The sequence below is a fragment of the Cryptococcus neoformans genome, chromosome 14, assembly GCF_000149245.1.
Source record: "Cryptococcus neoformans var. grubii H99 chromosome 14, complete sequence".
Taxonomy (NCBI): domain Eukaryota; kingdom Fungi; phylum Basidiomycota; class Tremellomycetes; order Tremellales; family Cryptococcaceae; genus Cryptococcus; species Cryptococcus neoformans.
Genome location: NC_026758.1, coordinates 916296 through 942867, shown reverse-complemented (window position 1 = coordinate 942867; position 26572 = coordinate 916296). Strand labels below are relative to the sequence as shown.

Here is a 26572-nt window from a genome sequence, read left to right as displayed (position 1 = left end):
AATCAAAAGTGATGATGCAATGAGATGCAAAGAAAAAAAAATAATGATTTTCATGCACAACTGCAAGTGGAAATCCACCAAGTGAGCTTAGGGGACCGTCGAAAAACCGGAAGGGTGCTTAGGGGATTAGGAGCTAGGTCGAATAAATAACGATTCCACCTTAATTATGTTATTTAAGCCCGCCCCCGGGGGTTAGCCTGGGCGCGCGATGGGGTTAACCAGGGTTAGCGAGCGGCGAAGGCCGAAAGCCGCAGGTCAGGCAGCGGTGACCGCCGAAAATCAGCAGTTTTTTCCCACTTTGCATCCCTTTTCGTCAAGCTATGCATCCATGCATCGCACCCGTCGATAGAGCGAACCGAGACGGATCGATCGGTGAAAGAAAATTCCCACTTCGCACAGGTTTGAGCGGTCGGGAGCGGTTGGAAAAAAACAGCGATTCGCGCCCCATACAATTTTTTGCAAAGTGGTAACGACTTTGCAACTTCCAATCGTTAGTCATCGCCACTTGTCAGCTTCTCCCGTATTTTGTAATAATCGCAGCTTACTCGTGGAGATGAGATTGCAGACGCTTGGTGATGAGGTTGCAGACAGGGGCGTTACGATGGTAGAGATAGAGGTGCTTATGTGAAGGTTAAAGACAAACGTGGATGAGGGGAAGTATTTATGTAAATTAGAAATGTATGAAAAGAAGGATTTCGCTGCTGACAACGACGACGACTTCTTGTTTGGTTGAGGGTACAGTTGAATGGCCATTGGGCGTGCATGCGTGCAGCGTGCGTCTGCGTGCGCCAGCCAGTTGCGTGGCCATAGCGCGAACCAAATAAAGGGCGGCCTGCATGCAATGCCTATTTACCATGCTACTTTCCACGCTTTTCCAGCCGCGTGCCTTTTCCGATTCACGTTGGGTCCACGCTTCCTCCGACGCATGCCAGGTCCATGCCGGACCAGCTGCGTGCCCCAAACCTGTCCACGCGAAAAATTCCCACAGTGTGTGGTGGCATGATGGAAATGATCGGGCACAAATGGGTGACATCACCAATTTGATTGACATTTCCCCATTTTCGAACTCTGAGAGCTACAACTTTTGAGCTCGTCATTTATGTTGCTTCTGGCATACAGAACCTTTTTTTTTCCTTTTTTTCACATAAATGCCCACATATCTCCATAACAATGGGCATTTTCAAAACTACGGGCATCCGGATTAGATCCTGAGCTTTCCATTGATATTCATAAAAAGGAACCCCCGCATATAGATAAGTATAACTATCCATTTGTCGAACAACGCTGGACGGGATAATATTACGTAATGTCTCTTATCTCGGCAGGGACTTTTGGAGACGTATACATGCATATCTCCACAAGCAGCCAACTTCTAGAGAGCACTTTGACATGCCCATATAGCTCAAGGTCTAAATCACACATCGAGATAAGAAAAATGGGATCCCCCACACTTATAGGTGGTATAGTTGTCCATTTACAGAACGTGTCACAAAAGGTAATGTTACGTAAGGTCCCCTTATCTCAACCGCTCATGACACGCACCTCGCGCGAAACATGCACCCACATTCCCTTTCATCCATCCTTTCCCATCACTTCTTTTCCATGAGGACAAACATCACTATGTTCCCATCAAAGGATCCATCTTCTATCACTGTCCTTCGACTGACCGACCGCTTCTATTCTACAATATGAGGCTCCCTGGCATTCTACCCGGCATTCTTCAGTCGCCTTGCATCCAACGAGCTCCCCGAAAGTGAAACTCCTCGCGCCTCATCACCACCACTGCGCGACGACGTCAGGTAACACGATATCCTTTCCGGAGAGGTCCGCCTCGACGGAGGCCCTTATGGGCTGACGCAAGGATGGTGCATCTCTCTTTTGAGATCACTTTGCCTCGGGATTCGTGCCAACTGACCGAATCAAGCGGTGTGCGGCTGATGTCTCTGCTGTTCGCCAAACAATCATCCGTACTCTCTGTCGTCCTCTTCCCTTCAACCTAGGGCAATCTCGCACATGGGTAGAGAGCGTCACAGATCGTCTGGTAAGCCCCATACCCACTCATTATCCATCCCACGTCCCTGTCCCATTTTCTCTCGTTGTCTTCTCTCATGGTCGACCCTACATGCTAATATACCATCACAGCCAGTGTCTGTTTCCGAGCTCAGACCTTACTATAAACCAGACCAACCGTGCGGTGCACTCAACCAAGAGAAGCAATTAATGCAGGAGAGAAATTAAGTACCTGTTCACCTATCTTTATTTCAAGACGGAAACAAACTCGCAAAGCATGCAACGGAGGAAGTCGACGAGTCAAGCAGAGATCACTCTCAGACATTTAGTCGACACGATTGTCTTGTCTCTTTGGAGAAAAGTGGTAATAAGGGCTGGTTGCTCAGTGCGTCATTACTTGTAAGTGTGGTTACGCTGCGAATCAACGTCTCAAGACTAACAGCATATCTAGCGGCTGCCTTTCGGGCTTGTCAATAAGCTGTCGTGAGAGCACAAATGTTGCACTGTGTGAGTCCACCGTTGTTTTCCGCTGTTTTCCCCAAGCTGAGACAGATTCTTTCAGTGGATGATTGGGAAACAAACAGTAGCAGCGTCCGCGTTGCTCGTGGAGGATGTGTCAAGTCTACCCAAAATTGGCTATAGGACGGAACACATCAAGCTAACAGTTACGCCAGTCTGTAAGCCGCTACCAGTCACTCTCAGTCGTCTCAAGTCTAACGCCCAAGTGTTTCAGCTGCCTTCTTCCTGTCGTGACTCCTATCATTACCACGCTGCGCCTCAACTCTAACTCTGAGTAGGATTCTGTGTCGCATCTCTACGTATGTATACCTATCAGTCTCTTCTCCTGCCAAACGTCCATCGCGTCCTGCCTTTCCACTTCAATCGTTGACGCGCTATATATTATCTTAACGTCATCTCTGAAGTGCATTATCCTTGGACATGACGACTTGTGCCACTGCTGGAATCCATGAACTCAACGACGCCATGACGCCATCAACTGAACCATACACCAACATCTCAGCCAGGTCAAGGGCGCTATGGTCGAAATTGAGCCTCCCACCCTTACAGGCCCGCGAAGGAATGACTTGAGAGTTAGAGAGACGAGCTCCCTCACCGTTACGGACTATGATCTAAAAAAGGTATACTCTCTAGGAGACCAGGAGAAAGAGACAGTCATTTTTACATATTTGATTTTATTTTAATTTTTACATAGTGTATAACGACGCAATAAATTAAACACGAACCATATACAACCTCCTACAACCCTCTATCTGTCCCTGGCGATGACCACGCACGGTAGAGACCCATTGCAGACTCATTCAATGGTGTGCCAGCACGCAATGCTTAGTAAAAGTCCGGTGACTCCATCAAAAATTTCAGAATCAATCACCAGTATACATGCATGAATAAGCCCTCCATTATTCTATTTTATTCTATTCTACTCTATTCTACTCTATTCTAGTATATTCTATTCTATTATTCTCCCCACCACAAGTTAGGATTTTAAAGAGAATGAGACGGGAGGGGAGCAGAAGGAGCAACAGCTGGTTCGGCAATGGCACAGGTTGAGGATGGTCGCTGTAAGTTGACAACTGTATCGTCATTAGGCGGTAATCCCACCAATGAGCGGCACAGACGGCCTTCCGCAATCAAGTTTTTTATCCAGTATTGCGGTGGTACAAGTTCCATTGAAGATTTACACTTCCGGAACTTGCACCGCAACCGGAACCTCGCCTTCCCTCCAGCGTTCCGTAATTCGTGCCCTTCCCCAGGACCGCCCAAGGGACAAGGGATTTGAACCCCCCTTTCCTTGAAACCTCGCAGCAGTTCCTGCATTTCTTGGGGGCCAGGGTACTTCCTGCGGATGAAGTTGAAAACCGAATTGCACTTTCAACACTGATCAGAATTTGAATTCGCATCCGAGCAAAAAGGTACTCACTGGAGCTGTCTCGGGAAGTGCCATGGGAGATGGCATAGGCACTTCCAACGCAGATTGGTCGTTCCCTGGACCCCCTTGGTCGGTTTCCCTCTCCGCTGCTGCTTCTAAACCTACTACATGGAAAGGTATCATATCATCATGTAGAAGAGATGCATACCATTCTCGTGCTTTGCAGGCGCTTAAGCTATGTCGGCAGCTGCGCAGTCGACAGCGAAGCCGGAACCTCTTCTCCTTTCGGGTTGTATCCTTGTGATACCAATGGCCGTCAGCAATAGATCCTTTTTGGCAAGGGAGTTTCCTTTCTGGAAGGTTGTCTCGAATGATTTCAGTCAGCTCCTCCACTGCCCGGAAGTTGTTCCACCTGATGGTTAGATGATCAAGGATAGGGTCGAACTGCCAAGGTTCAATTTTCTCTGTCCAGATGTTCCACCACGCATACATAGCATTGGAAGAAGTGGCTCTCCAACCGCTAGCGTTCCAGCCAAGTGCAGCGGCCACATCAATCAGGAGCATTTTCTTCGGCTTGCTGACAGGCATATGATTAGATCCTCTCCAGATAGGAAGAGAATCAGCCGCTGCGATCATTGCTTTGGCATTTTGGATGTACTGTTCCTTGGCGATGACTTTGATATCAAGCTTGAAGGGTTGCAGCTGCGGTTTGGTTGGGTAAATCCACGAGTTAATATCGAGGAACCCTGTGGAATCAACAAAGTTCTTTGCTTCAAGCAATGTCCGAGAAGGAACGGTGGCTTCAATTCTATAGCCACCGAGCTTTGAGGGGGGCGTCTTCTCCAGATCTTTGAGGATTTGTCCATACCGTTCGAATCTTGCTTTGAATGTGGCATGTGTTTTAAAGTCAGATGTTTCAACACCGCCCAAAGACTTCAGTTTGTGCACAAGGAGGGGGTATATTTTCAGTTTGCAGTCGGTACCTTCATACCTTACATGAATGTGGCAAGAGCCAAAGTCAGACGACAAGGGAATAACCATAGGGTATATTTCAACCCCATTACTTCTTCCTCCGTCAGGCCTGAAGAGAAAGATCTTGTCACTATGCACATTGACACCGATATCCCAAAGATTGGTGCTAGCCTTGTAGTGGTCCGGCTGAGCAGGCTCAAAAGGAACAGTGTAATCTGTAATGCGACGCTTCTGGCCATAGCAGACAAGTCGGAGAGTTGGGCAACTGATTTCCTTCAAACACTCAATGACATCTAGCATAGGCACCACAAGGCTACTGGTGGTGATGCAGAAGTCAGTTTTTGCCGGTTCGATAGGGCGGTGCTGACCCATGTGTTCAATAAACGATTTCGAGTACGAGGGTGAATGAAGATGACATGAGCAGATGCGGCCAAAGTTGTCCAGCCTTTATATTCTGCAGAATCACGTGGGCGGACTGCAAGGTATGAGCACAGTGTTGCTATGGTGTGCACATTGCAGAAATGTTGTTGATAATATTCTGGCGACATAGCGATGGCCCATGAATCGACATCAACTGCATCTGGACATGTAGAACCCACCAGTTCTGCTCTCGCTGTCTCTGGAAGTTGAGTAAAAGGCGTAATGTGGGCGTCAAGCACTTCCTTGAGCGCGGCATTGTTGATATCAGTATAACCTTCAGGTGGTTCCTGAGATGGTTCATAGACAGATCCACTTCCTGCTGGCGACGGACGTCCTTCATTATTATGGGCGTGTGATGGAGAGGAATGGTTAGACAAAGGAGAATGGACAGATAGATCTGCATGGGAAACATATGATACATGTGATAAGGCTGGAGAGGGTGGATGAGATCCCACAGATGATTCTCCAGGGGAGGGATGCGCTTCAGGGGTCGAATGACACTCAAGTTGTACCTCAATCTGCTCTCCCATAGATTCAGATGACGTTGTTCTGGAGAGAGGTGGGCGAGGGGTAAGAAGTCTAGGAGGTTGCGCGGCAGTCTTCTTTCTGAGCTTTGATTGAGGTCGACCTTTTGTAGACACTTTGCTTCGTGATGTAGGTGCCATGGCAGCCAGGAAAAGAGCCTTTGAACCGAAGGAAGAGGCCTGATGGAGAGTAGAGTTTCTAGAAATTGAATGACATTAGCTGCATTCGATAAAAAGATGATAAACATCGCGAAGGCTTACAAAAACGAACTGGAACTAGCCCTAATCGAACACCAGCCAAGTGGAAAGCCTCGTCAGCGAGTAGTAAAGCGCAGCGTTATGACAGATGCGAGACAGGACAGCGCTCGGCGTTTGGTGGAGTCGGTGATATTGGACGCCGGAAATAGATCGGAATGACAAATGCTGGGAAATATATGCACAGATGGGGCCTAGAACAATCATCGTCAGATACGTGAATAGCACAGCGAAGTTTGATAAAGACTTACAATGCCTACGTTATTCGCTTCCCAATGTGATGGAGATCCAATAAGCTTGAAAGCGAGTCACTAGTGACGCTGTTATAGATAAGGAGAGGTGGGAAATGACTACAAATTGTGTGAAAATTAATAGCTATAATTGATTACTTGTAGATTGGGAATTGAACGAAGTTAGTGTTCACACGGTGAGAAAGGGTGGTGGGGAAATTAACCGTGAGTGCCACGTTGTAGTGAAAGATCCCGATCTCCTCGTTATAAAAGGTTCCGTCCTCCTGTCACCCGCCAGCCGCCGTTGTATTAACGGAATCAGATCGATAGATGCTACTAAGGAATATAGCCTCCCAAGGTTTAGCTGTTAGTGATGATACCGTATGTCGGATACGAGCTAGGTTGCCGTTCTCATATATGTGTAGTGGTAATGGATATTATACACCCAGGCCTCATAAATAGGTGTGGTAGGTAGTCATAGTTGTATTGTCTTGTGGCCTTGCCTTCGCTACTGTCGGAGTTATCGAACTTGTGGTATAGTGTAGAGTTGGCTAAATATATAACATAACGCTCTTAGTGTTTACTATGATTGTTATGTGGGTATATGTATATATGGGTATATGGAGCCGAAGAGACTAGCTCCCGGAAATGGTTCTTGAAATCTAGCTCGGCTCGGCTCTGAGAAGAAAGAGAAAGGAAAGACTAACGGTAATTCCACTCCTTCCACTCCAACAACAAGTCATTGCACTACAGCGTCAAGCAGGTTAATTTCAGACGATCGGCCTCGTAATTAACGCACGAGTTAACCGTCTATAACACCCAGATTTACTTCCGCTCATCTGGTCCCGTTAAGATTATTAAGCAATCAGCCCAGTTATTATAAACATGGACATGTATCGAACTCCTTGACATCACGTGTTCACCAAGCCTGTTACTTCATCTTTGTTCCGCTCGATATATGGGTATCACAGAAACGTTTATATCTCATTCCACAAGTCGTTCCCAGCGCATATCTTGGTATGAACATGCTCCTGACATGCATACCTATCGAATGGTACCTGTGCCCAGTCTCCTCCTTCCTTCCCCCGGAAGCCTTTTCTATTTAGAGCTTATTTCTCTTCTACGGAATAGCATAGAATAGGATGGCGAACACATAGGGGGAATTCTCCTTTTGATGAGATGAGCCGGTTTTGACATCTTTACTTTTGATGATGGATTGCGGTGTATGGAAGACATTTTGAAATGGGGATTTGGACTTTATGGAAGATATTTGGAGGAAAGAGGCAAGAATTTAACACTCCCTATGGGTATGTGACATTTATATACGCCGGCTGTCCAGGCGGATCTGGATAGAAGGAACTCAAACGAGGAATATATGTACATGTGTTATAACAACTAACAACTAAAACAAATAACTTGTGAATAACTAGAAGAGTCGTCATTAATCGTAAGTGGTCGTAAATGGCCGAAAATCGTTATCATTTGCCGCTTTCTGTCTCCGACTTCCTGTGAATGCCAATCCGAACGCCCTCCCATCAAACTTACCCAGCGACTGGTTCATATTATCCTTCCCTCAAGATGTAATCGCCACAGGCGACCCTCGCGAAGACAATGTCCATCTCTCCACGCGTCAAGAGTCGGAAACTCAATCCGCGAGGAAAGTGCTCTTTAATATGGCCAAATGGATCCTGAAGAGCCGGATCATCGTCCTCTGAAATGTCAACCTCGCCGATTTCTGAAAGGCAAAAAGGCTTATGACCATTGGCATCTAGCTCGATAGCCCGAGACAAGTCCTCGATAGCCTTGGAAAAGTCAACGGTACTTTGGGTCGCACGATAGTCATGGTTGGAACCGCCAAATTTAGCGCCGTCAGGTGAAATAGGAGGGGTAAGGAGTGGGACGAAAGCTTGGCTCGACGCTGCGAATTGATGACGGCCCTCTGCATACGAAGGGGGGAGAGAAAACTTGCCAGGTGTTGAAGGGGAAGGAGGACCGTAAGGAACAGGTTGGAGCCCCTCGTTCATGCGCGCGATGGACACCTCTGAGATAAATTAGTATCATAAGCCACTCCGTTCATGAAGCTAAATGAGACGATACATACGAGTTCTCCAAGCATCCACCAGTTCTTTCGCCATATGGCCATCCGTATCTTCTTCCATTCCTTCCGTACCTTCTTCCATTCCTTCCGTACCTTCGTCCATCTCTTCCGTATCTTCCTCCATTTTTTCCCCATACTCCTCGATCTCTTCCGTAGATTCCGCCTTGCTCAGAACATCAAAGTTAGCTACATTATTGTGCCTGTTGCTGGGTGGATTGTTTTGAGCTGCATTTGAATTCAGCCTCGAAGACCTTCGTGGAGCCGGATTCCCACCCAAACCTCTATTGCCTCCATTTCCTGATCCTCCACCCCCCTTGCCATTGCCTGAACCTCCACCACCACCAAAGCCTCCCCCACCACCACCACTAGCACCGCCGCTGGCGTTCCCCTTCTTGTTACCACCTTCATCTGTACTTTCGGTCACCTTCGCCTTCACACTGTAGCGTCTACCGTGGTAATGCTTTCTATGGTGCAATGAGATGGCCCCTTCTTTGGCATGACCGTCCACATAGACGTGGTTCTCGCTTGGAATGCCGAGAGGTAAAGGACTATCGTTCGATGATTGTGGGAAGACCGGAGAAAAATCCGATGTCACTGCCGCAATTATGAGCAAAATGGTACCCTCAAAGCGATCTCTAGCCTCTTGATCGATTTCCCAGTCTTCAGTAAACAGCGTATTGGGCATATCGCTCCAGACCTCTTCAAGGTTATCCAAGTCGTTGGCCGAAAGGGCATCTCCATATTGAGAGTGGAATTTCTTCACAGCTTTATCATTGGCCTCCAAGACGACAACATTCCTGCCCGCCTCATCCATCATCATCGCTAGTCGACAGAAGCTCCAATCGACAATCGTAAATCCGAGTCGGCACTTACACAGGTCGAAGGCAGCGACGACATACCAGACAGACTGGAAAATGCCTTCCTTGCAGGCGTAATAGAAAGAATTGCGCTGCTGCTCTCTTTCCGATTTAGTACGCCATTTTAGTTCGCCTACGCCGCAGACCTTTTCAACGACACCGCCTCTACTAACCCTGAACACGAAATCCGGTGTGGTCGCCCCCTTCTCGCTCGACGTTTCAGAAATCGATTTGATTTTAGATATCGATCTGCCAAAAGGAATGGATGGCGCACGGCCATCTTTTGCGCTTTTTACCGTCTAGAAAAGAGATGGAAACACGTCAGATATTTTGAGCTCATCTAATATCTTGAAAGAACTCACTTCCGGTCGTTTGAACTCTTTGACCACATCTATATCGGACCATTGTCGTCCCATAAATTCCTGACGTGACATATCATAATTATTACATTGAAAATATGGCGGTATGCCGCTCGAACCAATGAAGGAAAAGAAATAAACAAAGTAACGGTTGCTGGCGTCCGACTCGTCTGTGATCGTCTGATATCGAGCAGCCATCCCTAGTTGCTCAAGCATATTTCTTTTACGTATCTCAGAAAGAGAATTGATGGCCACCACATTAGGGGCTGAATATAGTTGGTTGATATCGAAGGGAACATAGCACAAGGGCGAAGGATATGTTGCGTTAGCGGGATGACCGGGCGTGAAGGACATGGTTGAGGCAGTGATTTGAATGAGTGGATGATTGAATGCTAATAGAATGAACAAAAAGGAAAAACCAAGTTAGACTTTAGACTTTAGACTTAGATGGCGGTGCTTTGGCCTTTGTAGTGCTATTGGGCCGTTCGGTACTGGAATGGAGTATTACGTAATGTAAGGTAAGAGCCGGGAGGAGGAGAGTTGTAATGAGGATTAGGCTTAGATTGTAAAGGAGTTCGATCACACAAACCTGATCTCCAATTCTGCCCCCAGTCTCCTGCGCTGATGCCTGGTTTCAATGACAAGTTACACCATTGCTACAGAGACCTATAATACAAAGACCCATAGCGAGCCATAGGCTACACTCAGTACTAGGATGGTTGCATAATGTTACGACTCGTCCCCAACAAGGTCCGGCCTTGGAGACGAGATAGAAAGCCGTAGTTTAACTAAGCAATGAGATATATGTATGATATACCTCTCGACACTTGTCTGTTGGCGTATGGTATAGGACGGAGGTATAGTCGCTTGGGAAGATCAGGCAAGCTTATATACTAATGGAGTAAGTTTATGTCGAAGGTGGTGCAAGGTAAGACGAGAGTGAGCACTGGGAGCTCGAGGACCTTTCGCAAAGTAACTTATGAGATATTGGTCTTCGAGTGGGAGAAGATCAGGATCGAGGACAAAGCTCCCCTTTATATACTTCTACAGAAATCTATTTATATCCCTTGAGGTCCAGCTGGAGGTTCAGCTGGAGGCCCAGTTCTTTTCTCGGAGGTCCAGCTGGACCTTCTTATCTGAAACAATCTTGCTTGCCTTCATTACGTAACTCCCTCCTATGATCTCTTATTTCTTCTACTTCGTGCAGGCTCGTGACATGATCCCACCTCAATAATTCATGTTTTTTCTGCATGTATTTTTAAAAAGACGTGAATTAAACCGATTATTTCAATACGCAATTTAATTCCATCTATTTGGTTCCATCCATGTCATATTAAGTAAATAGCCGAATCATTAAAAAAGCACGGAGATATATTGAACTCCTTTAATGCACATGTTTAACGCAGGTTCTATCCATGTTATTAAGTAAATAATAACGGAGTCATGGAATAGCATGGAGATGTATTGAACTCCATTACGTCACGTGTTTAACCAGGTTCCGTCCACAATATTAAATAATTAGCCAAATTATTAAATAACACGGACATGTATTGAACTCCTTCACATCACACCCACTTCGTCATATATATGCCCTGTCCTTCGACCGATATATATGGGTATGATGAAACGTCTATATCTCATTCCACAAGTCACGCCCAATGCATGTTTTGGTATCAGGATGATCCTGAGATAGAGAGTTATCTAATGATACCGGTACCCAAGCATAAGTGAATAAAAAGACCTTCAACCCATGTTCCTAGTAGGGGCAATGTAATCGTTAGTCGCATCGGTCAGCCATTAGTCCGGCTCCTGTTCCCTTTCAGGCCTCGGCTATTCTGTCCTCGTCCTTCCTCGACACCCTCTTCGATTGAGCGTCGGGCTTTTACGCTGACCGGCGTGACGTCCCTGACAAGATCCCAATTACATCGGTCGACACCATGCACTGGAACGGAAGCTGAGTGATAGAGAGTGGACACAAAAGCGGAAGTATTTGTATACATCAAATTAATAACAGAAACACAAGCAACATATATATAGATAAACATATATTCTAATTTTACCAAGTTACTATATACAGATGGTAATGATACAATAGAGGGTTTTTTCCCGTCTATTCAGACAGTACGTCGTCCCGAAGGATGTAGGGGATTAACCTCGAGAGAATGGCCTCTCGAAGTTGTCGGTCCGTCAAGACCGCACCACCTTCCCCGAACGGCCCCCCTTCGGGCACCTCGCCGTGATAATACTCGTACCATTGGCGCAGGTGCGGGCGCCCCAAGGAGTTGAGGTCGTTAATCGACCTGATGGGTTCCTACATCCATGGAGATCGTTAGCCCAGACCGTATTACATGACGACAGCAGACTCGCCAAACCGTCAGGTGAATCCCTTTGGTTCATGACACTAGGTACTGGAACAAACTTGGCCTCTAAAATACCGTAGGAGGAGATGGCTAATGCATTATGACGCTATATGTCAATTGTCAGTAGCTGCCTGTCGCTAATCCCTAGATGGGAGGTACGTACTAGAGCCTCCTGTATATAAGGAGCCTTCTTGATTTCCATCTTTAAACCGGCGGTGGTATCGTCCAACATTGACTTCACTTCCTGCTTGAACTCCTTGAACAACACAAGCATTTCTTCCTTCGTAATGCCAGCCGGCGCTGGAGGACCAGGGGGGCCTGGGGGACCCTGTGGTCCTGCAGGTCCTACAGTTCCTCTCACACCTCGTTCGCCACGAGGTCCAACCTGGCCTGGAGGGCCGGGCTGGCCCTGGATAAGGGTCTGGTGCAAGTGCTGCGCTGTGGACATCGTCAGCATAAAGTTTCAGGGAGTATGATACCGAGTGAGTACATACCTTGAGCTTCATTGACAGCGGTAATAAATGACCTAACAGCACCCCGCTTACGAGTTAAGCTTTGCCCTGGGATGGCACTGGGATGGAAGATATCTTCGTTGAGAGACAAAAGGACGTCATCAGGAACAGGTGTCTCGATGTACCGATTTCGAACGTGAGCTTGAAGAATTGGGTGGGCGGCAAGTACGGGATCTTGATAGACTTGCGAAGGCATAGCGATGCGTACCATTGTGGTTCTTCCTTTGCTGTATAATGAAATAATGTAGAAGAAGTTGGAAGAAAAGGGAAGGCAAACAAACGGATGTTTTCGTCGTGTGTTGTGTGGTTCGCGCGACTTCCCTTTTTTGTTTGTTGACTTGTTGTTCTATTAAATTTATTATTTATTTATGTCCGCGCTGCCGCCGCTGTCGTCGTCGCGTCAGCAGAAACCATACGCGCACGTGGCGGTGGTGGGTGATGGTGCCTCGTCGTACGCGTACCGTCATAGTCTAGTGACCAGTGCGATTATCGCTCGCTTGGGATTGCAGCTTGCAACAAGTCTGCAGGGCTCCTGCCTTCCTGGTTCTCTCCCCTTCAGCTCACCATTTCTGCCACCTCTATAGCTCTATATATATTCCTCCCTTGTATACTCTCCTCCCGGTACGCTGTGCAACTCCAAGCGTAGCTCATTGACATCAGATGCTGCTTCGGTGAAGAAAGTTTGCAACATGAGATGGGATGGGGTCCGACCAGTCGTGGTCTGGTCAACCCAATACGATGATCGGGAATTCAACCGAAGTATGTGAGCAGGATATTTCCTTTCGCCCTTTCCTCTTATCTCGACTTCAAGCTGAGTTGCAGTATAGGCGTCAGCATGGATTGACAATTACCTTCATGTTGGCCACAATACCTGCTTCTTATATAGACTCGCCGAAGAGACAATAACCATCTCATTATATTGACCCCGTTACCTCACACAATGAAGCCCATGCTTACACCCGCTGCTTTGCATGTTACCACAGAAGGGCCCCGCGACGAAGACCATCCGCCTTTCCGTATATGATGGTTAGCCCGTCGCATCAAAGATGAGGATGCATGAAGTGACGATTCCGAGTGCCGAGCCCCTACCCAGTCAAATGATCTGTACAACATCTTCTCCTCGAAGGGATTTATTTGGTACGTATCAATGAATCGCTTTACGGCCTACAAATCAAAAACACACAGAGCTGACTCCTGACTTCTGCCAGAACGGAGTGCACATTGACGGATATGGCTGTATAATCCGGCGATACGGTCCTGTTGATTACCTGGGATCACAAGGCTGTACTGACCATCGAGGATGACGAGTCAAGAATGTGAAGTTTGCAATCAATATAACAGTGATATATTGCAAGGCAAAGTACGGAGACTCTGGGTTCCAGGGAGAAATCATCGTGTTTTTACTGTAAGCAAAGTGATCCAAAACACCGTATGCCTTCAAGCTGACGTATCTGAACAGTGCGTGATGATTATTACCATCATTATCCTCACCCAGTGCAACCTGGAAAGCCAATAGTCGAGGGGATGACGCTAAATTACCAACGGTGTAACAATGGCTGCACTATAAGCAGACAACTGGGATCAAGGCGAAGAAGGATAGCGCCGGCAATGATAGAGTCCTTGGACTCCAAGATGGAATCGTAAGTAGTTTAGTTGAAAGAGTTGGCTGTTTTTATGATGATGGCGTTTCCATTGCCGTGTTCGGACCAAACTATTGACACCAATTGTATCTAGATACAGTACCATGCGTACATGCCGATCATCTTAGTAAATGTCAGGGTCTTTGTAAGCCTCGACGGGCCGCGGTTCGGAGAATTGCTGCCGCCGGCAATCACAGGCTCTTCATGGCAACTTATGGTTATACATGCGAAAACTATGGAATCTCGTAGTGACATGTCACGACAGCACAGACTATCTTTAGATGAACCAATGGTCATATTGAAACTGGACGTCCACGAACGACGTTGCTCTCATCTCCTTTCTTCTCATACTGCAATCTTAGTCAAATCTAAACCACATTCTGTTACTTGCATTACTTGCTAACCGCTATATCCGTTGGCAATGAAGCCAAGGCCACGTGTCCTTGAGCTTCGTGGAGCGGCTGATGTTCCTCAACAGAGGGATACCTTTCGGTTTTAGAGCATTCAAGCGAAGAGAATGGACAATCTGACCCATCGACAAGAAGGCGGTGTCTTGAGAAAGAGTAATCAAAACAAGTTGTTTGTTTACTATAATCCACGAATGGGCTCCATATGATGGATGAGAAGGAAGTACACGAAAACAACCGCCGCTCAAATTTAACGAATCAGTTCCTATTTCTCGTCACGCTAAAGAGTAAAGAGTAGATTCAATAATTCCCCGCTGTAGACCCTGGAAAATTTCTCAGTCCCCACCTTCCGCCAATAGAAATGCCGCGGCATTTCCACGTAGTTGTACCATAGCATCCTTCGTCTTCAGTTCTCAAGTGTCCTTGCTTGCAGTCCATTATCAAATATTCAATATTGACTGAACTGAGCGCACATAGGTTGTCACCAGCTCCTCAAGGCTAATGGGTGACCCCGGGGAAATGACGTAGATTACTGTATCTCTCGGTCCTTCTTTTACCTTCAATACCGCCGCAGAACAAGCCACTAAACACCCGGACCGAAGACAAACTTTGAACAACCGTTTGTTCGCGGGGTTCGCGGGACTCCAAAAAATTCCTGCCATGTTTGATGGACAACCGTCGCGCCTCTGTCATCATTGCAATCGACCAGCAGCGACATTCAACATTATTGAAGAGTGCCTTGTCACCTTCGGCCGGACAGTCTCATCAGGGTAGGATTTTAGACAAGAATAATATATAACTCAGGAGGAAAGAAGCATGGAACGCTTTACATGATAAAAAGCAACTATTCGCTTCCCATTTAAAAACATTGATTCAACTTTCGACCAACTAATTATTCAACTGGCAAGCTCCGCCTGGAAGTTTGAGATGCGCGCAACTCACATTGAGAATCGTGATAACAGCTCGGTGGAAAACAAGCATATCGATCACGTTGAGAGACTCGAAAATGACAAAGGCTCTCAAGAACCTCCTAGTCCCTCTGGTTTCGGTGGTCATTTGGTAGTGGGTCTATCTTCTGCATAGCGAAAACAGGTGTTAACATCTATCCCCTAGGATGAAAAACTTGTGCGAGTAGAAGGTGAAGATAAAGTAACATGGTATCTTTGCTTTTTGATTTCGGCTGTATGTGCATCATCCTTTTTTCTTTTTAAAAAATAAATAATCAAAAGGGTATTAATTGACCCTTAATAGTCTGCCATCGCTGGTTTCCTGTTCGGTTATGACACAGGCGTCGTTGGCGTTGCGTTGCCTTTAGTAGGAACCGACCTAGGTGGTAACGAACTCAATTCTTCGCAGCAAGAAATTATCACGGCAGGTACTACCATCGGGGCCATCTTCGGTTCTGCTATCCTTGGTGGATGGGGTGATCGTCTTGGACGAAAGATGGCCATTTTGATATCTGATGTCTTGTAAGTCACCTCGAGACAATGTCATATGCTCCCACTTACCTTGTTTGGAAAGCTTTACCATCGGTGCCGTGCTCATTGCATCCAGTTACTCTGTCCCACAAATGATTGTCGGTCGAATTATCCTCGGTATTGGAGTCGGTGGCGCAGCTGTCATTGCTCCCCTTTTCATCACTGAAACAGCGCCCACCGCGGTGCGCGGTCGATGTATTGGTGTCAAGTGAGCTCTATACATATTATATGTTAGTGGACTTTTAGCTGACGCAGAGCATAGCGCCTTCTTTATTCCCTTTGGTCAGGTCGTCGCAGATGCTATCGGTGCAGGTGTACAGAATGTGCACAATGGGTGGCGATTACTTTGTAAACTAGGCATTGCACACCTATCTTGTGGTCCGCTAACGCACGGTGACCACTAGTTGCTCTGGGTGTTGTCCCTTCAGTCCTTCAACTTCTCCTCTTCCATTATCTTCCCGAGTCACCACGTATCCTTATCCTCAAAGGAGATACCGACCGCGCTCGTACAGTTTTCCAGTCTATTTATCCAACTGCTACTCGTGACATGATTGACTACAAGTTTCGCGTTGCTCAAGAATACGTCGCTGCCACAACAGCGCTTCAATCTGAGACCACTTTCTGGGAAAGAGTGAAGAAAGTATGGAAAACAGGATCTTACCGACGATCTATCACTACTGTCAGTGTTCTTCAAGCCGCTGGTCAACTCTGTGGTTTCAACACCCTTCTCTATTATGCCGGCACTCTCTTCGGTCTCCTTGGTCTGTCTAACCCAGCCTTGGGCGGTCTTATCCCTGCTGGTACAAACGCCGTCTTTGTTTTGATTGGAATGTCTCTTGTTGACAAAGTCGGAAGACGAGGGTTGATGTTATTTGGCGTGCCAATCATGGTACGTTTCATCATTTTGACATGGGTGTTTTATGGATAACTCATATTGCTTCAGCTCCTTGGTCTTGTGTGGAACATAATTGGTTTCTATTGTGAGTAACGTTATTTCGATTGACCTACAAGTCTCCCTAACCGTCGCGCACAGACTTGTGCAAACCGACCGGAGGATTCCTTGACACTTCTTACAGCTACGACACAACAAACGTCGGTGTTGTAATTGGTGGTATCGTCTTCTTCGTCGTCGGTTACGGTCTCACCTACAGTCATCTTGTTTGGTACCAGGCGGAGTATTTGGCTCTGGAAGTACGATCCATGGGGTCTGGTGTTGCCACCACTGTTTGTTGGATTGCCAACCTTGTTGTCTCTGTCTCATATCTTTCAGAGCTCGAAACGATGACTCCTTCTGGTACTTATGGCTTCTATCTTGGTCTCAGTGTGATCGGCTTTGCGTTCGTCGTGTTCTGCTTCCCAGAAACCAGTAAGTATTCTTAATACGCTAGCTTTTGTCCTTTCGACCGAATGCTGAGAACCCTACCTTCTCATTGTAGAGCAACTGTCGATCGACGAGACATCTCTTTTGTTCGAGAACGATTGGGGAGTCAAGCGATCTGTGCAGATGCGCAAAGAACGACGCGAGACCCGAAAACGATTCCAGGATGCCGAACTCGCCGAAGCTGCCACAGCTCACCTCGAAGCTCGCCAGCAAAAGTCGACTTCGGTCAGTCCTGCCGAACTCTCCAAGTTTATGGCTGGTTTGAAGGGCAACAAGAGAAAACCTTCAGTGTTGGTTAAAACCGCAACTTGAGAACATCCAGCCGGACAAATGAAATTGGGGCCTTTGGTAGGTTCTAGTGTATTGGCTTTCAAAATGTATCTAATTGAAGTCCTTGTACTTTACATATATATGATCTGTATGCATGTGGTAGATATAGAGCGAACGTCCACTAATAACATGTTAATGATATGCATGAGGGGCTTACGAGCGTCGAGCGTGGTCATGCCACTTCTCTTTCTCCTCTTCGATTTTCTTGCATTTATCTTCTCAAGAACACTAAAAAAAAGCACGGTCATATGGCCGAAATAGAATAGGAAGCCTTAATGCTCGGACGGCCTATTCTCTGTAAAAGGGGCAAGAATGCGAAAAAAGTTGTCTCTTTCCCTACCATAACGTCGATTGGTCCACATTTTTACTATAAGTGCATACCCAGTCGGTCGGCAGGGGATCCGGGCCAGAATGATAAGGGCCAAAGCATAACAATCGAAGACGAAAATCAAACAGCTCAGTACATAACAATAATAGCCGGATTCATCAAAGCCGTTTCCGGCACTTGCCGCTCCCAACCTTTTTCCAGCCTCCTCCAACAAGACTTTGCCTTGAAACGCCGCACCGGCAAAGGTAGGAAGAGGCTCGAGCATGATCTCTACCGACGACGTAACTCAAAACGAATCTCTCATCCCTTTTGCTGGAGCTGTAATCACAGCAGAGCCCCGATGGGCATAGAAAAAGGAGAAGAGCATAAATTTAAATTTAAGACTTTTCATCCATTTCTACCAACGTCGACTTGTTCCTTTTTACTACTTGAACATAAAGAACATGTTTTTGCGCCTTGAGTGCCTCAAAGATCCTGGTGTTTGACAAGGCACAAGCATCGGCCTACTGGAATGGAATCTCAGTATCGGCAGATTTCATGTGAAGGGCTTCGAATAATTCAGACACGCAAATACATATTCCACTCGTTAGTTATTGCGTATAAAAAGAACGAAAGTTGCACAGTATTCAAACAAAGATTCATCCCTCCAACCGGTACTCAGGACTGCCTTGAAAGTCTCCAAAGCCCTCAGCATCCGTATCGTCTCCCATCACACCCACTCCAGCATTTCTATTCACAAGGAGTACCAGCCTGCCACAAACAGCGCAGACCAAACCATCCCTTTGAGAGCTCTCAGTTCCCCCTCCATTGATCGAAAGATGGCCCTTTACAAAGGGGGAACGACAGGCTTACGGACTGTGTGAACCCCATTCATGATATCTATAAAAGTTTCGAGGATCTCAAGAAGGCTGAGTTCAAGTGCGTTGAAACTGGCTTTGGTGCCTGCATGGAATGGATTAGGTCTGATCTTCCCGATCTGTGAGTCACCCTTTTGCATTCGATCATTGTCTGTAGCTCATGCCCAATGCGTAGTCCCCTCTTCACCTGTCTTATCCAGTTGTCTGGGACCGACGAGGGTCACATTTCTGACGATACCATTTGGAAAGCCCTCTACACTAACGCCGAGGAATTCAAGAAGCTGGCCAAGTATGGTACGACCTGTCCCGTCCTCAGCCTCTCAAAGAGTTCGATGGATGGCCCGAGGGCCCTAAGGGTGCCCAGGGGGTCAGGCGAAGGACTGAAAAGTGATTGTCCCTCTGTTCCAAGCTCGGTGTCGAGCGATTCCACAAATGCGTATTAGTGTCGAGCAGCTTCACGTACGTATCACCTTACCCTCGCAAGACACCGCTTGTTGACTAGTTAGTGTCTTTAGGTTGAATCTACTGACTGTGTTGAGACCAATTCGCAGGACGAGAAGACTGTCGAGGACATGCGCTGGCTCGCTGAGCTCAATGCGAAACAGAATCCTTCTGCGATGCTTACTAATCTCGGTGTTTCTCCAAGCAATCCAGTAACTGGGAGCACACGTGGAAGGTCGCCTAAATGCGTAAGTCCTACCTCTTCTTCACTTCATTTAACCCATCAGCTAATCATCTTACTACCACTCAGAACCACCCTAACTTCGGTCCCTGTGTCGACCCCTTTTGCACCCGCTTACTCCTATGACTTCACCATCCGCGAAGGCTGAACCTACGAATAATTCGCCCCCTTCCTCGAACATCCACGCGCCGTCCCAGGGAGAAGGTCTTTTACGTATAGCTTTCTGAAGAGAGAGGCAGAAGCGATGCCTGAGGCCGGCCAAGTCTTTGGACATCTCCAATATATGTATGCAGCAAAGCCGTGGTCGGAGTGAAGTAGATAGGTGGGAGGGAAGAATGAGCTACACGTCTCGAAGCGATAAACGCATCGCCCGTTTACCACGTACATTCCTTATATTTTTTCGACTCGTTATATGGGTCTGACTAAAACGTCTATATCTTATTCCATAAGTCGAGAACAGTATTTATGTATTATCATGATTCTTAGATGCATAGCTATCGACTGGTACCCGACCCGAAGTATTTCTCTCAGTCCGAAGGCCCAACCATTTTGTAACGGAACGGCAGTTTCTCAAAACTTTCCTGTTCAACTCCCTTTTCTTTCACGTTCTCCAGCAGACTTCCTCGAATCGGCATTAAGAGCTCTCGCTCTTCTCCACCTTGCAAACCTTCTAGTAGTCGTTACGGCGAATCTCTTGATATATCCGAATGAGAATACGACGAAGAAAGCGACAGTGCAAGGGATGGCGACCTTCCAGAAGTAAGAGACAGGGCCTTCGATTTGATCGAAGCCTGTGAAGTTCATACCAAAATAGGAGGCCTATTATGACGAAGCGAAAGATTCCGAATAATAAAATTTTAATGGTATGAGACGATGGAGAAAACGGGTTGGATTAGGGAGGCGTTGTTTGGTAGAGAAGAGAGTATGTTAAAGAGGGATACGAGAGCAACGTTTAGTAATTGATAACGGACCACAGCACTGAAGGAATTGGTGCTTACGATGAAAGTCAAAGCTATGGACATAAGTCAATCAACAAAACTGATCATGTTCACTACACCAGTTTCGGTACTCACGCAAGAAAACAACAGTGACAATGCTCAATCTTTCCATTGAAGCATTTGTTTGGAAACTTAAGACATTCTTACAGAGTGAGATTTTTGTCAATGTTTTTGGTACAATTCAATTTGGGAGCACAAATAACAATAGACAGAGACTCACAAAGACATAATCTGTCAAATGATCACACGTCGACACAAATTGCTCCAAACTTCCCACAATGATCTCCAAATGATCAATCACATCCTCAATATAGACTTTCGTCAGTGGGGTGAAGAATCCTAAGCTAGCCGTCCCTACGCCTATATCCATATGCGGCGCTCCCAAAGCTGCGAGGTTCCTATGCGACTGATGAAGGTTCATCATCGACAAGACTGAGGCCGCGTCGGTGTCTGACTGCCTAACACCGGGAACAGGAGTGTTGGAACGGGAGGCAGCACGGGAAATGGAGGATGTAGGTGGTGCAGTGGGTGCAATATTATGGGAAGGCATGAATGGTTGTGGTTGAGGCTGGGCGAAATGAGGGATTTCACTCAATGACATAGTTTGCGCGTGCTGGGAACCTCCTGAAGGTGAAAAAGGGTTGTATCCAGCCCCGGCACCCATAGCTGCTCCTGTTCCAGCTGTGCTGGAACTATGTCCTAAAGCATCCTGCTCCTTCTCATGCCCGTCCCCATTCCCATCCGCCCCACGGCCGTAACCCCGACCCACAGCGCTGGCAGCCACTGAACGTTGAATATCTTGGTCACGAATGACGTAGCACAAATGCAGAAGTGGTGTGAGAGAACGGCGAAGGCGTATTAGCTGGGAGGAGAGTACATGAAGGTGACGAACAGTTTCCATCTGCCCGGAGAAGGTTAGCTCCAGTTATGATAAGAGATAGAACGAATATACCTCTGGGTCAACAAGGACTGAAGCTTCGAGCTTCAGGATCTCGTTCTCGAACCTTTGGGATACCTATGCACAATAAGCATATTGCTTCTTCATCTTAAGGGCGACTTACCTCGATAGCAAGATCAACAACTTGGAGTACAATATGAGCCTGCAGTCGTCATAGGTTGTTAAAAGCAACTTACCAGTATCTAGGATAGCCTGTACCAGCATACTAACATCCCCTGATCTCCGTAACAGGCTCTGCTCGTCCTTTAGTCTTGTATAAATAGGGGACAGAACCTCTTTTGTAGGTTTAGCATCCATCGAGATCAAAGTCCCTGTTTTAATGTAAGTTTACTATCTGATAATGACGAAGAATAGGGTTACACACCATCTCTCAGCATGAAAATGCTCAGAATACTCCGGCGAATAGGAACCATATACTCTGCACTCAGTTCTTCAACAGTGAGCTTATGTGCTTGCTTCTCTGGAGTCTACTCCGTACATCAGCATAAATTCCCACACCGGACGTAGCCATTAGCTTACTCGGTGCATCCCTATCGTTTGCCTCGGAGAGATCATACTAGGCTCAAAAGCCCCTTGAACACCCTCAGGCAACCTCGGTTTCTTGTGGTCCCCTTCAAACATCCCTCTCACTCGCTGCGAGAACCGCCTCTCCTTTCCTAGATGTATCCTCCCTTGCCCCTTCCGGTAAGTTCCCTCAGCCATATCATCCGCTAACATGTCAAGTTCGTCTCCTTCAAGGATTTGACTGTGGTGGATAAGTAGTTGGAGATAGAGATGATCTTTGTAGAAGTCGAGTTTGGAGCGGGGAGAGTCCGGTGCTTCGAGAGAATCTTCCACAGCCAGGGGATGTAGACTAAGCTGAAAGTTAGCCACATCCAATAGGAGAGATCTAAGGAGACATCTATGACTTGCCCAAAACGTAAAACCAAAGTCTTTACAACTTCCCAATTCACACCATCAACATGTACTGCTCGTGTATTAGCTTACGTATTAGACGATCATCACATGTACTTACTCCATCTGACTCCTATAGGTTTACCATCCTCATCTAGCTGCCGCTTCCCATGCTCACTATCAAGCCACTCTTGCAGCTTATCTCCGGGAAAGTCTGAACTTTGGTTCATACAATTTTGATCTGGATTTGAACAATAGTCGACGATCTATGGAATGTCCATCAGTACTTACTCAAACGCCTAATAAGCACTCAATAATTCACTTTGATATGTGTCTTTCCTTTCAGATGTCCATAGTTCTTCTGATCTCTCCTGCTTTTCACATCCACACCAGGCTCATCACCTGTTCCAACCGCTGTCGAAGTATTCAACCAGCGACATTGATCCGAATTTCGCCTCGAGCTACTACTCGATAAAGTCGCATGTCGATGCCGTATACCATTCCCTAATCCCGATAAGTCGGTTGCTCTCGATCTTGGAGATCTATCGTGCTTAGTCCACCTATTAAGGGAGGTCGATGGCTGCGCTTCGACATCGACGTCTGTCTGTGATGGGAAAGACGCTGTTCTCATATCGCTTTTGAAATTGCTGGGGAAAATATCGGCTAAGGAACGAACTTGGAATACGGCTAGAATTATATTAGCTACATATATCAACTTTAACATTAAGCCGCAAAGTACACACTTGAAGTACTCGACCTATTTGGACCGAGAGATGGACGTGGTTGTTCGACGCCGGCCATGTTCGTCTTCTTGCAGGAAGTCGAAAAAGCACGGATGAGAGAAGATGGCGAGTTCGGAAAGATTCGAATGTACGTGGGCATATCTCGTCTTAATTCACATGAGAAACTACAAATAGAACAATAGTTAGGAACAGTTATACGTACAGATTTAGATTTAGGCAAATGACGTTGTGGAGCAGCAAACCTTGTTGCGTCATAGGTTTTTGTCATTTTATATAATAATCCAAACTAGGTAATGATGTTGTAGTGACTGTATTCCTGCACGCCTGCGCAATTAATAGGACTTACATCGCCTAATCCTCTTCAAACTTCCCGATTCAAGTCCTGGAGCACAACTATGGATGCTCTGGGCACAAATCCTTCACCATCCTATCAAGAGATCATCAACGTCAGCTCCCGCGCCTAGGTCAGACAGGATATTCGACAACCGCCTTCAATTGTGCTGCCAGTGAGTCTTCAACGACTCCCCCCCTATGAGCACCCCAGCTCTCCAATTTGCTACAGGCTCTAGCCTTTTTATCGGGCCTTCCACGACAACAGTAACAATCCCCTCCTTGCTTTCCCTTCTCAGTCAATTTAAAATTGAAGCAACTCGCCGACTAGCTTTTTCTAACAAGCCATCAGTCACTACTTCTGCAAGTGTAAGATTCCAAAACAATGTCGATACCCTCATAGATTTCAAGTGACAAAATTACGACACCGACCTCCGTTCCACTCTGATTAACAACCATCTCGGCCCGGTCGGGACTAGTATGACCAACGAAAAAAGGGAATACAGACAAGAACTTTGGGGCTATCAACTTTGGGATATGGCTTCTGAATGGGCTTCTCGAATAACATCGAGCACCGGTCAGGAAGGATTCGGTTTGTCAGAGAGAATAAAAGAGTCGATGTTCGTAGCTTGCATTGGAGACCTTGATTGGAGCGACCTTTATGAGCCTTCTGCAGAGGGAGAAGGACAAGGATTTATTTTGAGGAAGGAAAGATAGGCGCGGGAGCTTTGGAAAAAAGTGAAATCGAGGTCAATGGAAAGAGAAAGTGGGAATCCAAGGGTAGAGGTTGGAAGCTGAATAATGTCCGTACTGTCGTAAGATAGAAGAATGTATAAGATAGGGTAGAACGTGGCCAAGGTTGCAGGCTTTCATTATCGATTATAAATCACCTGCTGCCTCGAACGGGAAATGTTGCTCATCAGTAAGAAGCCTGGTCTTGGTCTGCTTTTACACAGTTATATTAACTTGTCAGAACGGCGTCCATCCCTTGATTGCTTCCATCCATATCTATTCATCTATACTCTAGCGTCTCAGCGTATCTTCATTTTCGTCCTGTACCCACCACTTCCAGATCAAGCATAGTTCGTGCCTCAGGCTTTAAGCGCTCCCCTTAATTTTATAACTCCATCCCCTGCCCTCATCAATTCTGCCCCTCTGAATACCCGTCATCGTATCCCTCAATAATTTGACGAGCGGGTTGAAAGGGATGGTGTAATCCTGACTTCGATAGGTGATCCCGCCAATGGATACGACGACGACACCAGTCCCGCAGCCGAACATTCTGTATCGAAAAGGAAAAGGGAGGGGGATTAGTAGGTTATTGGTAAGGATTTAATATGGAGAGCAGAAACCAGGAAAAAGACCCAAAAAGGAGAAACAAAAAGGAAGAAAAGACGTACCCCTTCAAACTGCCATCCTCCAACCCCTCCAAAATCTCCCCCATACTAATATCCCTCTCCACTATTCTGATCTTCTCCGGCATCTCCACATTCCCATCCGCGAACGGGAAAGCCTTTTTGCCCGAAGCATGGTCTTCAAGGAGCTCAATAATGGATTCACGGGTGACACCAGGGAGGACGATACCGTTGTCAAGGGACATGGTTGTAAATTCGAGGTCTACATGGAATAAATTAGAAAGGAAAGAAAAGTTAACGCTAGTTCAGGTGAAGCAGAGAAAGAGTGGATGTTAGGGAAGGGAAAGGGGGAGAGATTAAGGTAGAGAATGAACGTACAGCCATCAGAAGCCTGCTTAATAATCCACATATTCATAGCGCCCGCTTCGGAGATGTAATCTTCCTTGCCGTGCAACCAGAGGGACATAGCGTATCCCTTCTTCTTAGAGATGTTTACTGTGCCTGTGAGTGGCTTAGCCGATGTTTTGATCAATCAAAAGAAGTCAAAATTCTCGGGGCAGAGGTCATGTGGCTGTCACCGAGACCGAGGAGAAGAAGGAAAATCGACTGACCATAGTTCGCTCCAAGCTTGAAACTACCCGTCCCGCCAGGCCAAGCCCTGATAAACTCCTTACAGGCATCCAGCTTCAATCCTTTTCCTTCCCTTTCACTACTCCCATAGAGCCCCAAACCCAGGTTCAAAGACGTCACTACGTACAACAACGCCTCATCCGCGAGAGCGTCTTCTTTGATACCGAATGACTGGGAGGTTTCGAGCAAGGTGGGGCGGATGTATAGGGATGAACCATCGGTGGAGGGTACGATAGGGGTCTCAAGGGAGAGGAGGGAGGAGAAGAGGGAAAGGAGCTCGGTGTTATCCCAGTCGTGCTGTTCAGAGTGTTAGTCGAGCGTTTGGTGGCGGCTGGAGTGGGAGAAAGGAGACATACAGGAAGGCCGAGACGGGCACCGGAACGCTTGAGTCTGTCAAAGTTCTTCTCAGGCCTGAACAATCTCAAATCACCTTGCTCAGATTTATAGCACTGTAAATCCTATCAGTACTCCGTATGGTTCCCCGCCACCTCGTTGTTCATCGTCGAATCAGCTCACCTTCATCCCTTCGAAACAAGTAACAGCATACTGTAAAACGCCTGCCAAGGGGTCAAACGCCAAATCCTGCCTAGGTCCAATTTTGGGTGGACCCCATCCGGTGTGGCGGGACCAGGGGACAGTGAGCATGTATCGACCATGCGATTCTTTGCCCGGGGCCGGAGTGAAATCGGCGGGGAGGCGTGTCAGTTCGAGATTGGATGCGAGAAGAGGCTGGGTCATCTTCGCTATCGGCATCCTTGGTGCTGGTGTTGTAATCAGGTGGGAGAGTTGTTTATAGGGAAGAGGAGATGGAGGGTATAAATCAAGTTCGGTATTTATTTTCGGCGATCAAAATTCAAGATTGTCGGGCGACAACCCATCCGATGGAGTCGAACATCTTTTATTTTCGTTCCAGATTCACGGATCACCGCGGCCTCTGTAAGGACGTTCCTGATCCGTGCCGGGAGTTATTTGCGGACATGTCCGAAGCATTAGATCTTCACGGCTTGGATTCATTGGGTTTGTAAGGAGCTTGAAAGGGAAGTGTTGTTGCAATACAAATGTCACGACAGCCATTA

The 26572-nt window shown here is 46.8% G+C and overlaps 7 protein-coding genes and 4 non-coding genes; 5 read left to right on the top strand and 6 right to left on the bottom strand.

Moving 5' to 3' along the window:
- Positions 1 to 3396: 3396 nt before the first annotated feature.
- On the bottom strand, positions 3397 to 6989 carry CNAG_07893 (hypothetical protein). Its single transcript, XM_012198549.1, has 4 exons — positions 6321 to 6989; positions 6076 to 6263; positions 3950 to 6013; positions 3397 to 3897 (listed from the first exon to the last, which is right to left on the bottom strand). Exons 3-4 carry the CDS (start codon positions 5240 to 5242, stop codon positions 3514 to 3516), a joined length of 1677 nt encoding a protein of 558 aa, XP_012053939.1. The 5' UTR covers positions 5243 to 6013; positions 6076 to 6263; positions 6321 to 6989; the 3' UTR covers positions 3397 to 3513.
- Positions 6990 to 7661: 672 nt separating this feature from the next.
- On the bottom strand, positions 7662 to 8458 carry CNAG_07892 (hypothetical protein; the record flags this gene model as incomplete). Its single annotated transcript, XM_012198548.1, has 3 exons — positions 7662 to 7791; positions 7845 to 8340; positions 8401 to 8458. 2 exons carry the CDS (start codon positions 8456 to 8458, stop codon positions 7862 to 7864), a joined length of 537 nt encoding a protein of 178 aa, XP_012053938.1. The 3' UTR covers positions 7662 to 7791; positions 7845 to 7861.
- A 3135-nt stretch (positions 8459 to 11593) lies between these two features.
- Positions 11594 to 12813, bottom strand: CNAG_05668 (hypothetical protein). XM_012198302.1 has 4 exons: positions 12468 to 12813; positions 12137 to 12411; positions 11981 to 12079; positions 11594 to 11924 (listed from the first exon to the last, which is right to left on the bottom strand). Exons 1-4 carry the CDS (start codon positions 12694 to 12696, stop codon positions 11724 to 11726), a joined length of 804 nt encoding a protein of 267 aa, XP_012053692.1. The 5' UTR covers positions 12697 to 12813; the 3' UTR covers positions 11594 to 11723.
- Positions 11697 to 12735, top strand: CNAG_13207. The gene is made up of 2 exons (XR_001046421.1): positions 11697 to 12455; positions 12507 to 12735. It is a non-coding gene; the product is annotated as a hypothetical RNA (non-coding RNA).
- Positions 12814 to 12997: 184 nt separating the features above from the next.
- On the top strand, positions 12998 to 14426 carry CNAG_13206. XR_001046420.1 has 6 exons: positions 12998 to 13106; positions 13146 to 13244; positions 13313 to 13622; positions 13694 to 13890; positions 13945 to 14125; positions 14220 to 14426. It is a non-coding gene; the product is annotated as a hypothetical RNA (non-coding RNA).
- A 547-nt stretch (positions 14427 to 14973) lies between these two features.
- On the top strand, positions 14974 to 17881 carry CNAG_05667 (MFS transporter, SP family, solute carrier family 2 (myo-inositol transporter), member 13). XM_012198301.1 has 9 exons: positions 14974 to 15594; positions 15646 to 15714; positions 15784 to 16001; positions 16054 to 16218; positions 16273 to 16358; positions 16415 to 16899; positions 16954 to 16990; positions 17044 to 17376; positions 17447 to 17881. The coding sequence occupies exons 3-9, from the start codon at positions 15976 to 15978 to the stop codon at positions 17701 to 17703; spliced, it is 1389 nt and encodes a 462-aa protein (XP_012053691.1). The 5' UTR covers positions 14974 to 15594; positions 15646 to 15714; positions 15784 to 15975; the 3' UTR covers positions 17704 to 17881.
- A 465-nt stretch (positions 17882 to 18346) lies between these two features.
- Positions 18347 to 20082, top strand: CNAG_05666 (hypothetical protein). Its single transcript, XM_012198300.1, has 5 exons — positions 18347 to 19027; positions 19082 to 19293; positions 19316 to 19365; positions 19422 to 19595; positions 19659 to 20082. Exons 1-5 carry the CDS (start codon positions 18996 to 18998, stop codon positions 19734 to 19736), a joined length of 546 nt encoding a protein of 181 aa, XP_012053690.1. The 5' UTR covers positions 18347 to 18995; the 3' UTR covers positions 19737 to 20082.
- Positions 18967 to 19899, bottom strand: CNAG_13205. The gene is made up of 4 exons (XR_001046419.1): positions 19743 to 19899; positions 19532 to 19616; positions 19382 to 19467; positions 18967 to 19305 (listed from the first exon to the last, which is right to left on the bottom strand). It is a non-coding gene; the product is annotated as a hypothetical RNA (non-coding RNA).
- CNAG_05665 (hypothetical protein) lies at positions 20019 to 23359 on the bottom strand. XM_012198299.1 has 13 exons: positions 23182 to 23359; positions 22761 to 23125; positions 22560 to 22704; positions 22457 to 22511; positions 22064 to 22397; positions 21909 to 22011; positions 21721 to 21855; positions 21648 to 21667; positions 21539 to 21601; positions 20807 to 21487; positions 20662 to 20728; positions 20587 to 20600; positions 20019 to 20407 (listed from the first exon to the last, which is right to left on the bottom strand). Exons 1-13 carry the CDS (start codon positions 23318 to 23320, stop codon positions 20174 to 20176), a joined length of 2355 nt encoding a protein of 784 aa, XP_012053689.1. The 5' UTR covers positions 23321 to 23359; the 3' UTR covers positions 20019 to 20173.
- Positions 23360 to 23502: 143 nt separating this feature from the next.
- Positions 23503 to 24365, top strand: CNAG_13204. XR_001046418.1 has 2 exons: positions 23503 to 23687; positions 23744 to 24365. It is a non-coding gene; the product is annotated as a hypothetical RNA (non-coding RNA).
- CNAG_05664 (branched-chain-amino-acid transaminase) lies at positions 23926 to 26497 on the bottom strand. XM_012198530.1 has 6 exons: positions 26013 to 26497; positions 25853 to 25945; positions 25478 to 25793; positions 25245 to 25367; positions 24912 to 25128; positions 23926 to 24793 (listed from the first exon to the last, which is right to left on the bottom strand). Exons 1-6 carry the CDS (start codon positions 26247 to 26249, stop codon positions 24610 to 24612), a joined length of 1170 nt encoding a protein of 389 aa, XP_012053920.1. The 5' UTR covers positions 26250 to 26497; the 3' UTR covers positions 23926 to 24609.
- Positions 26498 to 26572: the final 75 nt, after the last annotated feature.